General features: G+C 42.2%; 1 protein-coding gene across 1 annotated transcript in view; it reads left to right on the top strand.

Moving 5' to 3' along the window:
• PKP4 (plakophilin 4) overlaps positions 1–4,478 on the top strand; it is a 57,026-nt gene extending 52,548 nt beyond the window's left edge. Inside the window, exons 21-23 of the mRNA XM_027656217.1 lie at positions 1,520–1,607; positions 3,214–3,277; positions 4,218–4,478. Coding sequence (XP_027512018.1) covers positions 1,520–1,607; positions 3,214–3,277; positions 4,218–4,337 — 272 coding nt within the window. The 3' untranslated portion in view covers positions 4,338–4,478. The remainder of the gene's footprint in view (positions 1–1,519; positions 1,608–3,213; positions 3,278–4,217) is intronic.
• Positions 4,479–13,675: the final 9,197 nt, after the last annotated feature.

Here is a 13,675-nt window from a genome sequence, read left to right as displayed (position 1 = left end):
CACTGAGCCAGCTGAGGGACAGTCGCTGCAGGGACAGCCCTTAGAGCTGAGGGGCACTCACCACACACACTGAGCCAGCTGGGGTTCCCCCGGTGTATTAGGAGCACTTAACTGTCTGAAGAGCACAGGCCTGGCTTGTGCGTCTCACTGTACCCCTGAGATGTGTTTTGTTTTCTTGAAAGTGTTTTTTGTTCACTTTGGGGGTTTTAAGCATACTTTTCCATGAATTTATGCTGTAAGTAGTTTTCTCAGCCTCCCTTTCCTGTATTCTGTGTGTGTGGCAGGGATGGTTGGGCCGTACCTGACAGGGCCTTTGCAGCACTGCAGTCAGTGACCCGGGGCAGCACGGCCTGCCTGGGTCTCCATCACAGCAACTGCAGCTTGTCTTGCGAGTCTGCAGGTAAATCTTTGTGAGGCGTATCTGTGACTGCAGTGGGGACAGCTCTGGCAGAGGGGTGGGGTGGCAGGATCAGTGATTTGAACCATGCATGTCGTGAGCAGGGCGGTTCAAGTGGGCACCTTTATTCTGACAGGGACTCAGCTGAGCTCAGTGCCTCAGTTTTCAGTTGGCTTTATTTAGTCTGGGTGTGTTGGGTTTGGTTTTGTGTGGTGGGGGTTTTGTTTTTCGTTTTGGGGTTTGGGGGTTTTTTTGGTAGGGGGGCATAAAGGGGGATGCTCCTCCTTACTTTCTTTTTTTACTTTAAAAATACATGTTGTTCTAAATATGGAAATTAGTAAAGATTTTGGCACTTAACTGTTAGATTACACAGCTAACAGGGCTCTTATGAATATCTAAAAATTGAACTCCGTATTAAAACTTTGACATAGCTTTCCATTGCTTTGAAAAACAAATTACAAAACAGCTATGTAGTACATCCCAGAACTTAAAATATCCTCCTGAAGAGGGAGAAAGGGTTTCTTTCAAGACAATATTTTGGATAACTTTGTTCAGAATTGAATTTTCACACATGCCTCAGAACTTAAATTGTTATTGTTAGGTTGACTGTAGCTTAATTAGTGCTAATTGATTTTGTGATTGGCAGATATCTTAATAAAATATAATTAAACATGTTGGAACACAAGTAGTATGCAGCTGGTTCTTATCTACATTACTTATTCTAGAATACCTGGAACTAATCATGAAATCTTTATTGCTGTTAGTGATATTGTTCAAAAACCTGGAAGTGTTTAGATATTGGTTTGGTTTTCTTTTTTATATTTAAAATACAAATCTCAGATGTAACAGTTTCTGGGGAAGAATGCATATAACGTAGTGAGGTGTTAAGATTTAGTATAGTTAGCAGTGACTGAAACCCCTCTGATTTCTTGATTATGGTATCTGGAAGTTGATTCAAGTCTGCCACGACACAGAACTCTGGAGCCTTTGCTGGATCTCTGTGGCTCCTCCTGTGTGAAAGCATGGAGTTACTGGTTAACAGTTGTCTGGGATAAAAGTATTCTTTTGTTCTCTATGTCATTTTGTAGATATCTTTGCTTAAACTGTACTTTCTTCTTGCAGTTAAAGCTGGAGGTATGAGAGTGTCTAAAAAGCAAGAAAACGGACCTGTTGAAAAAAACACTAAACCTGCAGGAAAAGAAAAGTCAAGGTACTGCAGTGCAGAGCCTGCTCCCCTCTGCCCCAGAGTTAAAGTTCGTAGGTTATGGCCTTTGAACAGAAAGAAAACTCTTAGTTTTGGGGAGTTTAATTCTTAAATTAACTTGTGCAAAATATAGATAAAAGGCAACTTTGAATTAAGTATCAACTTTAAAAACAAACAAACAAACAAAACAACAAAACAAGTTCAAAACCCAAAGACGGTGCCTTGCAATGAAAGGCAAAGGCTGAGTCTCATCTTTATTGTCATGTGTTATGGAAGAGAAATTAAAACAAAGTGTTGCCTACCTATGCCTAATAAAGAAATGGTCAAACAGTTTCCAGTGCAATCAGAATGAATTTTAGGCTATCCACATTCTGAAGGAAATTAAACCTACATTGCCCACCCTAACAGGGAGTCTGTTATGTCCTGTATGGACATAAATGGGCTGTAGCCCATATTTCAATCTGAAATGTAATTTGGCTTTCTCTGTTTGCTACTTCATAAGGGTAATCAAGCTGTTTTGCACCAAAAATGAAGGCATGGTTCTACTTTTGAATAAAGTAGCAGTGATGGGTTGATGTCATCATTAAAACAAGTATTTTTCTTACACCTTTTTCAAACACAGACTGAACATTTTTCTAAAATATATGCACTTTTCTTAAATGTCACTTAACAAAAAGTTAAGTTGACTAATATAGGGATATGAGGGTATAATTTGAATGACTTGTGGTGTTCCTGAAGTTTTGACTGATTGTGGGTTTTTTTTGGAATTAGCAGCTTTTTATTTTCACTTTCTGCCAGTTGTCTGGGTGTAATTTTGCTGCTGTCTTTGTTGTAGTTACCTGATGGCATAAACAGATCTTGAATAACTTGTATTTGTCAGTGTAGTAAACTGTTGATTGCTGAATTGCAATGTCAGTAGGGAATGTCTTGCCTGATCCACAGAATCATTAACTTAACTAAAGCAGTCTCTGCTTTTTCAAGAGTCACATTTACAGTATCTGGGTTTCATGATGATTTTTCTCTACTCCATTTTAAGCTACAGAGGTGTCAGTGGATATAATGATATCATCAGAAGAATGTGCAATCCAAAGTGCTTTCTGTTGTTCAGCTAAATTATTTCATATCCACGGATTGTTTATTTGTGGAATACTGGTAACATGGTGGTCTTCATTACAATATGGAGAAGTTAATGGGATAATCTTGTGAAAAAGTTCTTGCCTGACAAATAGCTGCTGTGAAAGTAAACACTCCCTAAAAGCAGCGGGTGAATTTTTTCATGGGTCTGGGTTGGAATCAAGAAAATTACAAACTTGGATTTTGTAGTTCAGGATATTAGTGCTCAGCTTCTGTGAAGCTACTCCACAGTGTACAAAAAAAATCCTTTTTGAGATATTTGATGATATTTCATGTACAGATTTTTGAATAAAACAGCCTGTAACACAGATTTTGTGATGTTCAATCCTGAAAAGCATGCCTTTTTTGATATTAGATCATCTTTAATGTGAGTAAAGGATTTCTATTGCAAAATATTTTGTATTAAGTCTGAAAATCAAAGTGACAAAGTGTTTCTGTGAGATGGAAATGCTAAATACTTTTTTCTTCTGCTTTACAGTGCTGTTGTCAGTTTTTCAAAACCTCAGAACATGGGTGTCTTGGTAACAGAAGCACTGAGCAAAGTAAGTAAGTCTGGAAGAACAAGTCAGGGGTTCTCTGTGGAGCTAACCATCACAAAAAGTGAATTATCCTTAAGCTGCTGTCATCTGGCAGTTGCAGGTTTGTCATCTGCCACGAAATGCTGCTGAAATAATCTGTTTCTGCAGTGGTTGTGAGGCTGGGGTGCTCCATGTCTAAGCAGGAGCTGCCCTCTTTCAGCTGGTGGTGCAGACGTACACCCGCGCTTTGCCAGAGCCCATTTCACAGGCAGCTCTGATCTGTGTGGCAATCTGAAGAGCTGGCAGTCACCAGCTCCTTGTTAGACACTTGCAGTCCTCAGATTCTGAAGTATCCAAGAGTTTCTCATCCCCTGAGCTCAGTAAAACATGAGTTGCATCATTTCAACACCAGCCTTTCATCAACAGATGTGTTTACAGCTTTAGTCTGCAGATCTTGATTTTTGGCTTATTTGAGAAGAACAGATTCAGCTGATCTGTTTCTTTTCCCCTTGTCCCCATCTCCTCTGTTCTGGCTACCATTTCCTTCTCCTGCTGGTTTCCAGAATCTCATACGTGAAGCTTCCTCAGTAGTTTAGAAAGTGATAATTAGATACTGCAATGATGATGATTTTGAATCTGGGAAAATGAGAATTTGAATCAACTCACTGTTAGCTCTGGAATATTGATTATTTGCTGTGTTTTCCTTGTCTCGGCAGCTGATTTTATGAACTTCTAAGAAAGGGGGAAAAAAAAATAAAAAATCCCTGAAGATAGACTAATATCACTTTGAAAACAGAAATATAACTAAATGTACCGAGTCACCATGAGTTTTATGTATTGACCACTTGAAATTTTGTGGATTTAAGTTTTACTGCTGTTTTTAAACTACACGATGAAGTTTAGGAAGAGAATAATTGAAAAACTGTTCTATCACAACCTTTTTCTCCCTCGTTTAATGTTACAGATGAGCCACAAAATTCATGCAGCAGCATTACAAGTGGCTCACCAAAAGCCACAGCCTACCTTGGAGAAGTTCATACTGCCTAAAAGAATTTACATTATTCAACAGCCACGGAAATGTTAAGATACTCGTTAAAATATTCATTTACTTAAAAGTGAGTTCCTGTTTTATATAGCACTTAGTGGTGAAAAGCTCAAAAGCTGTATGCCTTGTATCTTGCTATGTTTCTGTTACTGACAATAAAACATTAGAAGAGTTACTAAATGTACTCAGGATTTATTGCAATATCATGGCTTCTGTCTAACCTGGTGTTTCTAGTGTGTACTAATTGCTCAATGCCAAAAAGTCTTAACAGCTTCACTTACTGAGTTTGGACTGAAAGCATGGAAACTGTCAGCCCTGTTGTTTTTTGTTTGGGTTTTTTTTGAATTTAATGATAGCAAAGCTGAAGTGAACATGATACTACGAAAGCAGGTCATGACTGAAAGGCACAGGGCGTGCTGAATGCATGCCTTAGGCTTTTACTGCATGATAAGTAATTCAGAAAGTCCTAGGAAAGATTTCCATGCAGTGGAAAGAAATATTTCTTGTTTGCATTCCTTTCTGTAGGGAAATCCAGCTCCTCTTCAGGGATCCAGCAAGCAGGAAGAACTGAGGGGGAACAGTCTGTTTGAACCTGTTTGGGGCTGGGGCAGATGAGTGAAGGAAGTACCTGACTTGGAGCTGAACCCTTTGGATAGGAGGACAGGTACCAGGGAGGAGCCAAGGTGCAGAGAAGGCCTTGATTTGAGTGTGGAGTTAGGGTTGGTAGAATGGGGGATGGGTCTGAGCATGGACTGGTAGCAGTGGGGTCCTGGGGGGTCAGGCTTAATAACAGGGAAAAGCAAGTGTGAATCCCAGTGCAGGCAGTTCCCCCCAGCCATGTCCTGCTCACACTGGCAGCAGGGATGGTAGAGAGGGCCCTGCTCTGGCCACAGGGGGATAGTGTCCTGCTGTGTGCTGAGAACTCAGAGCTGGCCCAGGGGCACACACAGCCGGGCACACCCATGGTTACACTCTCAGGCCAGCAGCAGACCTTCACTCCGTGCTTTAAGTTGCTGTTGGCGTCCCCTTTCTCCGTCTCAGTTTCAAGGTGTAGTGTCCCAAGAAGTGGTGGCACATGCTGGGTGGACAGGGGGGCTGAGCTAGGGGTGTGGCTTTTACTGTGATGATGACTTAACAAGCAAAGTCAATGGCTGGGGCAAGTTCTCACCACAGAACCAGCCAACTTGGATATATAATATCCGGGATAAGAAGAGTGTTATCTTGTTTTCCCCCTTTCAAGGACCTAGGCTATCAGTTTTCTGTTTTCTACATTCCTGTGGCTGTTGCTTCCATTGCTTAACTGCTTTGTTCTTTATCTTGTTATTTGGAACTTTGCTCCTGCTATTCATCAATTTTCTACTTTTAGACTTATGATTCTTCTTATACATATTGTAAGTCTCCCTTTGCAGCCATCACGTGCTTCCTGAAATGAATCACAGGGATGATAAGGTAAGTCAACTCTTTCATGATTTCCTGAGTGTGAATATACAGTGCTACAGTTAAGACAAAACTTATTAGTATTTGGAGAAAAACAAGTTGCCTCTCTTGTTCCTCTTGGAGGAGTGAGGGTTTGCCCATGTAGCCAAGCTGACCATCCTGCACGGGGAGCACTTGGGAATGGTGAGCACATGGGCTTCAGTGCAGAAGTATTAATCTGCATTACTAATTCCACCCCTTTAAGAAACCAAGATGGATTGAACAACACTTGTTGCTGATCTGCATTTTTGATCACATATGGTCCAATTTCAAAAATTTGAGGATACAAATTTTCTCTTCCTCTTTGATTGGGGCAAATCTAGTTGTTTTGGTTTCAGTGATATCTATTTTGAATTTAAATGTTAGTCCCGCATTATGGTGATCCCAAAGGCATACCACAAAAACGGGTTTAACTGGGGTAGAATTGTACAATCCCACCTTTTGGCAGCAGAAAATTTGCAATCTTTTGCTCTTGGTTCTGTTGTTCTGTTAGACATAGTAGTCTGTGTGGCTTTCCCACGAGTAGATCCACTGATCATTCTGGAGCCTGTCTGAATTTTTTTCTTGGGTCGTTCCCCTCAGGAGTAGAACCCAACTCTTTCTGTCCCACCCCCCCTCATGTTCTGAGTACGCTTCAGCTCCATGCATAACCAGAGTAGCTAAATTGTACCCTAAAACTCACACTTCATGTGAAAAGTGATACTCAAAAAATGTCATTTGTCAATGGATCATCTTTTCATAGTGTCCTTTCCACGTGGCTGTTGGTGTTATCCTGGACAACAGTAGCAGCATAGTTTCTGGATACTGAAGTTAGGTAGGGGGTATGGCAAGCAGCTAGCTGTGTTTCTGTATCCTGTGTAGCACACTTCCACTCCCCAGGCTGGCTCTGTGGCAGGGAATATCAATGTGAGTGTCAGTGATCAAACAGGGCCTGAGTTAAAGCTGTCCATGTGTCAAATGATTATTCATGCTTTCAAGGCCAAAAATAGCACAGTGCATCTAACATACCAATGGCTGATACATGCTTCCTACAGAAAGAATATTAGTAAAATCTTCACAATTCTAATCTTTGTCCTTGTTGTTTCTGAAGAAAACCAATAGCCAGTGCAAAGTTGTGAGATCTGGTTCTCAGGGCCTCTATGACCACTACTTTCCATGAAGTTGAATGTTATTTAGCTGTTCAAAGCAGTACCTTCAGGGAGGGATGACGTGCTTGGTGCAGAAGGGAGCTGTAGGAGATCCCCTTTGTGGCATAAATCAGGCAGCTGTACAGTCACTGCTGTGGATGGGACAGCTCTGCTGAAAGGTCCTGGCACTGCTGCTGCAGGGAGGGGTGGCAGTGCCCAACGGCCTGGCACAAAGCAGCTTTGAGGGAAAGGATCTCCCAGGTACTGCCTGGGGAAAGCTTTCAGGGGTAAAAAGAGGCCCTAACAAGAATTTGGGAGGTCTAGTTTTGATAAACTCAGTACCGTGGGTTTACTAAATATAAAGAGGTGCAAGCTTCTCTTGTGCTGTAGGATGGATCTTGTGGAGCAGGAAATCCTGGCAAGTGATCTGTTCTATGTCCTGCTCTGTCAGGTGGTGTTGGCCCCTGTGGGGTCATTACAAGAAGTGTTTTGTACTTGCTTTTTGTGTCAGTAGCACTTACTGGTCTTTGGAGGGATTCTGAGAGATTTGTATAGACAACAAACTAAACTGTTCTGCTTGAATATATTTTATAATTAGGAACCTTCTTAAATATATTTTATAATTAAGAACTTTATGTAATTAAGAGCACTTTTCAACAAAGGCACTCTTTTCTTCACCTGTTGCATTTTGACAGGTGCACTGTCAGATGCATTATTTTCTCTGATTTATTTACCTCTTTATTAAGGTATCCTGCTTATGGTAGTATGATTAATAACAAGAGCTAAGCAGGAACTAAAACTGTATTTTGAACTTCTAAATAATAGACAACTTCATTTTTCATCCTGTTTGTGCCTTCCATTCTGTGTCATTTCAGTTTGTGTTTGCCCCATCATTGACAGTACTGTGATGAATCTGTTGTGCTTTCTCTTGTAAGGAGTTTGTTTTATTTAGTTCAAGCTTAATACTTTGTTTTCATTATTTAAATATGAATTGCCACTAAGTTCAGGACATAAGGAACAAACCCGGTAGGTTTGCTGGAAGAATCAAGCCCCTGCAGGAAGCCTGTTTTCAGGCTTCTCAAGGATGTTCCCAACGATGGAGGCATTCCACGAGAAGGACAGGCTTTCAGGGAAGTATTTCTGCTGCTAATCTTCATGTCACCGTGTTGGAGGGCACGGTGTTGGTTAATATGCAGTTGTTTTTATGTGTAGCCCTCAAAACACCTTACAGAGATGGGAATGAGTGAAGCCAAGTGACAAGGAAAGCAGTGGAAACACATTCAGTGCGTGTTGGTTGGTTCAGTGTCTTGGTCAGGTTGGTAATGTCACATGTGCTGTTTGATGACCCGAGACACAGATGTCCTGTTGGACTTCTCTGCAGGGAGGAGTTTCCTCCGGGGCAAGGAAGAGTCTCTGCCCTTAAGCACTTGCTACTCCCAGGTTAGGTGGTGCTTGACAGAGCTGCTTGGGAATTTGGGACTGTGCACCTTGTCACTGGTCTGGCAGGAGCTGCTCAGTCCACAGACTGAGGCCAGAACTGAGAGGATGTGATTTCTGACTCTTGTGTGAAGCTGCAGCAGATGAAATGGCAAAGAAATTACACATGGCAAGTCTGGGGAGTTGCAATATGAAAGACAGCTATAGCACAAGACTTAATTTTAATAAACAAATATTAGCTGCTGTTTAAAGCCTCTATCCTTTTCAGGATGTACTTGTTCAGCCTGTTCCTCTCCAAGTGGTATGCACAGATTTGCAAATCATTTCAAGCACAGTAACTCCTGCCTGGCACACAAGCCCCCAGAGTTCTGGTGAGTGGTGCATACATAAGCTCAGTCATTTCCTGAGCTCACCCTTAGGTCCAGCAGTAGAGGAGTATATTTCTACAATGTAAAAAAAAATAAAATAGTTCATTGGTCTAATAAGTGTCATCTACAATACTCGTATTGTAATTGTTTCTGTGGTGCACAACTCCCACACCAGGTTCCCAGGAAAGCACCTCTTTGTTTGGAAAGCCTCACTGTTGTTGATGACCCTTTTCCCACATACTGCCATTCTTCCTGTTCCCTTCCAGCACCTTCTCACTGCTCTCCCCTCCTCAGCCTGCCCAGGACAGGCATGTGCAGCTGCTCAGGTGGTTGGAGGAACGTACACTTCATGCTTTTGCACAGCTAGTGAGTTACATCCTTTTGAAGAGGTAGGTGTCCTGGATCCTGTGCACATACTGGGATGCCTTTTTTTCCCTCTTCAGGCCTATAGCTCTGTCTGACACTTTCTTGTCCTCCCCCCGTCAGCTGAAGGGCTACTGCTCTGCCAGCACTCTGCAGAACACACTGTTGAGCCAGGCCTGTACTCTTAACTGTTCTCAGTCTTGCTCAGCTCCTGCAAACATTAAAGGCACTTTGATGTCCCTACTGAAACCAGTCATAGTTTTATTCAGCAAAACCATGCAGAGAACAATGATTCAACATAACAGTATGTTTATTCTTCTGGTCATACCTGGCCACAGATTCTACTTCTGGCCATTGTGCCACGCTTGCTCTACTTTAATGAAAAGCTTCTAGAGAATTTTATTAACAGAAATTTCAGTCTGGCACTTCATTTATAACAGGCTACCGATGTTTAATTCATCTTGAATCAAACAGAAGGACTATTACAGCTCTGAAGTCTGAGTATTGCTGAGCCTCCACGGAACAGACTCCAACTCTCCAGTCATTTGCTAACGCAATTTTATAGAGGTTTGACTTGTATCAAGAGTAGCTTAAGCAGTTTCAAAGGTTGTTCATTACTCTGTGTGTGCTGGATTTGCCACAAGAGGTTGCTGTATGCCTACAGCTCATTCCAGCTCTGCCAGCTGAGCTGCCCTCAGAAATAACAGCTGTTTTCTGCCAAGGAGGTGTATTTTGATCTGCTGGATGTCCTGTGGTTTCTTGGATTTCAAGCAGGAGCTACATGAAGTGCATGAAAATTCCCACCCTACATTTTTCACTAAATTGTGTTACTTGTTGTTGTGTCCTGTAACCAAGAGTAACTTTTTATGTACTGTCTGTTATGTTCCTTAAAAGATTCCCTGTGGCTGAAAGTGAAACAGGATGTAGGATGAATAGGAATTTCCTGATCAGTAGTCCTTATCAATATTTCAAATGTCACTGTCTCCTTAGGAGTTCAGAGATGTGCCCATGCTGCAGATTACCTGTAGAAGCAAGGCTGAAATCCGAATTCTGCTTGTTCTGGAAGTACAGGAGCTGCTTTTGGTGTCATGTAGAATCTAAATTACCTACCAGCATTATTGGGAGGTGCAATACACTGTTTAGCTTCTCCTACAGCTTCCTCTCACTCCATTCCTGTGACTGTGGACTACTGGCATAACTCCACGTTTGAAGGGATGTGTCCCAGGTTTGTCCCTCCTGCTGTAGGATGCAGTTGGCTGTCTCTTGAGCAGTGCCTGTACATCTGGTCATGGATCATTTCACCTGCACAGACTGAATAACATTTCTTGTCTATCCCAGACAGTTTATTCCCCATCTCTTTCTCTGATGCTCTGGAGCAACAGAAAAGACACAATTTCCCACACGGCCTCCAAAAAATAATGCCAAAGTTAAACAAGGAAGTAATGCTTATCTGCTGATGAAATAGAAAACTTGCTGGGCAACTTAGATCTATCTGCTCTTGCAATACTTTACCTCTGACTTAAAATTGCTTTAGCCTTCTGTGTTCATTGTCAGTCCGGGTTTTCTCATGAAGTAGGACATACTGCTTCCCTTTTCCTTTGTTTTGTAAGCAGCATCTGATTTTGTGTGATGAAGCTGTGTGGATTCTGGCTAAAAAGTAATACTTGAACAGAAAATCATTCAGGTGTAAGTATATATTTGCAGAGTGAGTCCCTCCCCCCTTCACTTTATAACAGCAGTTCCTATGGTGACTGGGCTCATTTGCCATCCTACCTCCCTGTGCCTCCAGGAGTGTCCCCCAGCAGCACACAGGGAAGCAGTCTCTGTGAATGTTGGGGTCTCTGAGCTGCTGGTGCAAAACAGACCCGACATCCAGGACCCTTTCAGGCCATTTTCTTTAAAAATACATAATGGAAGGAGTTGGGAATAGGTAGACAGCATGGAAGCAGAGTATCAGGAAGAACAACTGAAATGGAGCAGGAAAACAGTAGACAGAAAAGAGCATGGGGAAGCACAGATTAATGGAAGCAACTGTAACGTAGTAGCATTTGGAATAGTCTAGTTGATGTCACTGATTATTATTTTTTACTATTTATCCTATTAACACTTCTACAAAGTAGCATCTACACCTGTGGGAGCTGTTTACAGACAGGTATGGTAGGAGACACAGCATTGCAAGCACACGGAGTTCTTATGTGGCATCGCTGCAGTGACTGAGGCTCTGCACACAATGAGCTGTGAACAGCAACTGCCAGACCTCAGCTGGTGCATGGAGTGATGTAGGTGGTGACTGAAAGTCTTTAGCTTCACTCTTGCCCTGTAGAGCTGTGACCAGCTCTGTAGAGGAAACAGGCTGAGCTGAATCCCTGTGTGCACACTGCTGGGGGTGTCACAGGCTGAGGCGTCAGGGAACTGCAGCCTGGAGAGACATTATGAATGTAGTTTAACAGACCGAAAACCTGTGTCAGAACTTAGACTTTCTTAGACACTGCAAATCTGATGGTCACAAAGCTCTTGAATATAAGGTGGTCTTGATTCTACTACCTTAAAAACCAGTAAATTAATAATTTGCTAGAAAATTCTCATGTTGCATGAGAATGAATCTGATAGGATAAAAGCAGCTGCATTGAAAGGAAGCCTCTAAAATTTACAAAATTACCTTCTTTGAAGGAGCCCTCCAAACCCAAGAATTGGAATAGTAGCTTAACATGAGAGACCTGAACTAACGTAAACAACACTGAAGCTGAGCCGAAAAAGGGAGCAGTCTGATTTCTAATTTCTCCATCCCCCAGCATTACAGTGAACACTGCTGCCATTATATTTGTGTGGTCTGATTCCTGTTTAAAAAAAAAAAAAAAGGCTACTAGAAGCTTGCATGGTAAGTGTGTGGCTGAGCACAGCCATAACCTTTGTGAGAGGAAAGGAGGAAGAACTGAAGAATTTCAGTGGCTAGGAATGGATAAATCATGTGAACAAATGAGTGGAAGGAGCAGAGGGCAGACAAAGTAGAACAACAGCTGTGGCCTTACCTTCTTCCCAAAAGGAAGCTACTGATGAGAGCAAAAACCTTTATTTGCTGGTATCGAAAGCATTGCTCTACTAAGAGAAATAGAGAAGCACTAAAATCAAGCCCTAGTTAAAAATACTTTGATTCTCAGCTTTCCTGTGAAACAGCAGGACCTAAATCCAATTGACTATAAATACTATTTCAAAACTTCTGGGTTCGCATCTAGAGGAAGAGAGAGCCAGCACTGGACCTGAGGAATAGATCCCACAATAGAAATCAGCTCAGTTTCTTGTCTCAGATTTCAGAGACATACAAAATCATAAAAGGCTGCCAGAACTAAGACATTTCCTCTGGGAGAGAGAAAATTCCTTTCTTTCCAGATACAAGCCTCATCACACTGGCAAAATGGAGGGAAGGGAATGTGATTAAGAGGGTTGTCCATCGGAGGAAAGACACTGTGTGCTGCTGGCTGAGATGCACACAGCACCCTCCCCTTGTTTTGGGACCAGCCTTCAGCTGCACAGCTGCTGAAAGGGGCAGTGAAAGAAATGTAAGATCACTAATGGCCCAGCTGTTGTCACCCTGAGAGCTTTGTCTCCAGTTCTTCTGCTCTGACACCAAACAAGGCAGTCATGGCCAATGTTCTCCAGAGACTGTGCTGCCTGTGTGTCAGCCTGCCACTTTTTTCTGAACATACACATGATTCTCTTTTGTGCCCCTTATAGACGCATTGGAAGACACTGTGTGAAATGCTCCCATAGGGTAGAAAATGTTCTAGAATACTCTGGCACTGTAATAATTATTTTGCAGTTAAATTCAGATTTAGTTTTTCATTATGAATTACATATGAAAATCACAGTTTGCATGGCAAACCCTTACTGTTATTTATAAATGTATTTTGGATTGTCTCTACATTTCCTTTTTGGGTGTAAGGAGGATTCATTTTTGTATTTAATCATGTGAAATTATATTGTAGAGATTGCATGTAGCGAAGCTGAGGGCTTTGGCCTCTGTGTAGGGAAGAGCTGGAGTATCTGACACTTGAGGTGAGAGAGACAAACACATCAGATGAGTGTGCTGATATTATTGACTGTTGTGCTTATAACGATGCTATGGAAACCACCACTGCTAAACCTGTGTGTTAATACTTAAAAACACCTGGCTCTTTAATGCCAACCCCACTGATGTGATATGGTTATCTGCATGTGACATCCCCAGTCACAGGTAATGCCCTTTGATGGCTACGTCTGTACAGCTCTTTGTGGTTACCATGGGTGCCCCACGGTAAAATACCAGTACCTTGTTGTCTTTCTCATAAGCTGCCTTCTGTGCTATCTCTTTGAGGAACTAAATATTTTAACACTCTTGCTGCCTGGCATCACCTTCAGTCTTCAGATCAGTTTTGTGGTTCTCTTCTGCACCCTCTCGTTTTTTGCTATCTTGGAAAATATGGATGGATAGACTGGAACCGTGTTCAGTGCTGTATTCAGAGGTAATGCCACCTCAACACGTGTGTGGGGTGTCCGGGCAGCACAGCTGGGCAGAGCTCACGGTGTGGGGTGTCCGGGCAGCACAGCCGGGCAGAGCTCACGGTGTGGG

Source organism: Corapipo altera, unplaced genomic scaffold (assembly GCF_003945725.1).
Source record: "Corapipo altera isolate COAL_440 unplaced genomic scaffold, ASM394572v1 68, whole genome shotgun sequence".
Classification (NCBI taxonomy): Eukaryota; Metazoa; Chordata; class Aves; order Passeriformes; family Pipridae; genus Corapipo; species Corapipo altera.
The sequence above is the reverse complement of the archived record's forward strand: the minus strand, read 5'-3'. Positions and strand labels throughout refer to the sequence as shown.